The sequence below is a fragment of the Eimeria mitis genome, genomic scaffold, assembly GCF_000499745.2.
Source record: "Eimeria mitis Houghton genomic scaffold, Emh_scaff1186, whole genome shotgun sequence".
NCBI classification, from domain to species: Eukaryota; Apicomplexa; class Conoidasida; order Eucoccidiorida; family Eimeriidae; genus Eimeria; species Eimeria mitis.
Window position 1 is genome coordinate 1,224 of NW_013568083.1, and position 432 is coordinate 1,655.

General features: G+C 58.6%; 1 protein-coding gene across 1 annotated transcript in view; it reads right to left on the reverse strand.

Annotated features, from left to right (window-relative positions):
* Positions 1-43: 43 nt before the first annotated feature.
* Positions 44-432, reverse strand: part of EMH_0031430 (uncharacterized protein) — a gene marked incomplete at both ends in the record, with an annotated part of 1,006 nt that continues 617 nt past the window's right edge. Inside the window, one exon of the mRNA XM_013494518.1 lies at positions 44-430. Within this exon, the coding sequence (XP_013349972.1) occupies positions 44-430 (387 nt within the window). The remainder of the gene's footprint in view (positions 431-432) is intronic.

Consider the following 432-nt stretch of genomic DNA (forward strand, 5'->3'; position numbering starts at 1 on the left):
GGCCCTGCATCCCCGCAATATAGATGGATGCAGGTCGACTGTATTAGCTGCTGCAGTGCATCCTGCTGCTGCTGCTGGTGTTCTTGTTGCTGCTGCTGCTGCTGCTGCAGCTGCAGCTGGTCTGTGCTGCTGTTGTTTCTGGAGTTGTCTTGCTGCTGCTGCTGCTGCTGCTGCTGCTGCAGTTGCTGCTGCTGCTGCAGCAGAGACTAGAGTCGCGCAGCTCGGCTGTATCTGCTGCTGCAGTTCTGCCCGCTACTGCTGCCAGTTCTGCTGCTGCTGCTGCTGGTCTTGCTGCTGCTGCTGCTGCTGCTGTTGCTGCTGCTGCTGCTGCTGCTCCTTCCAGCAGCTGTTCCCTTATTGGCTCCTTCTGCTGCTGCTGCTGCTGCTGCTGCTGCAGTGTGTACATACACCCGGATCTACAGGCACATGGTA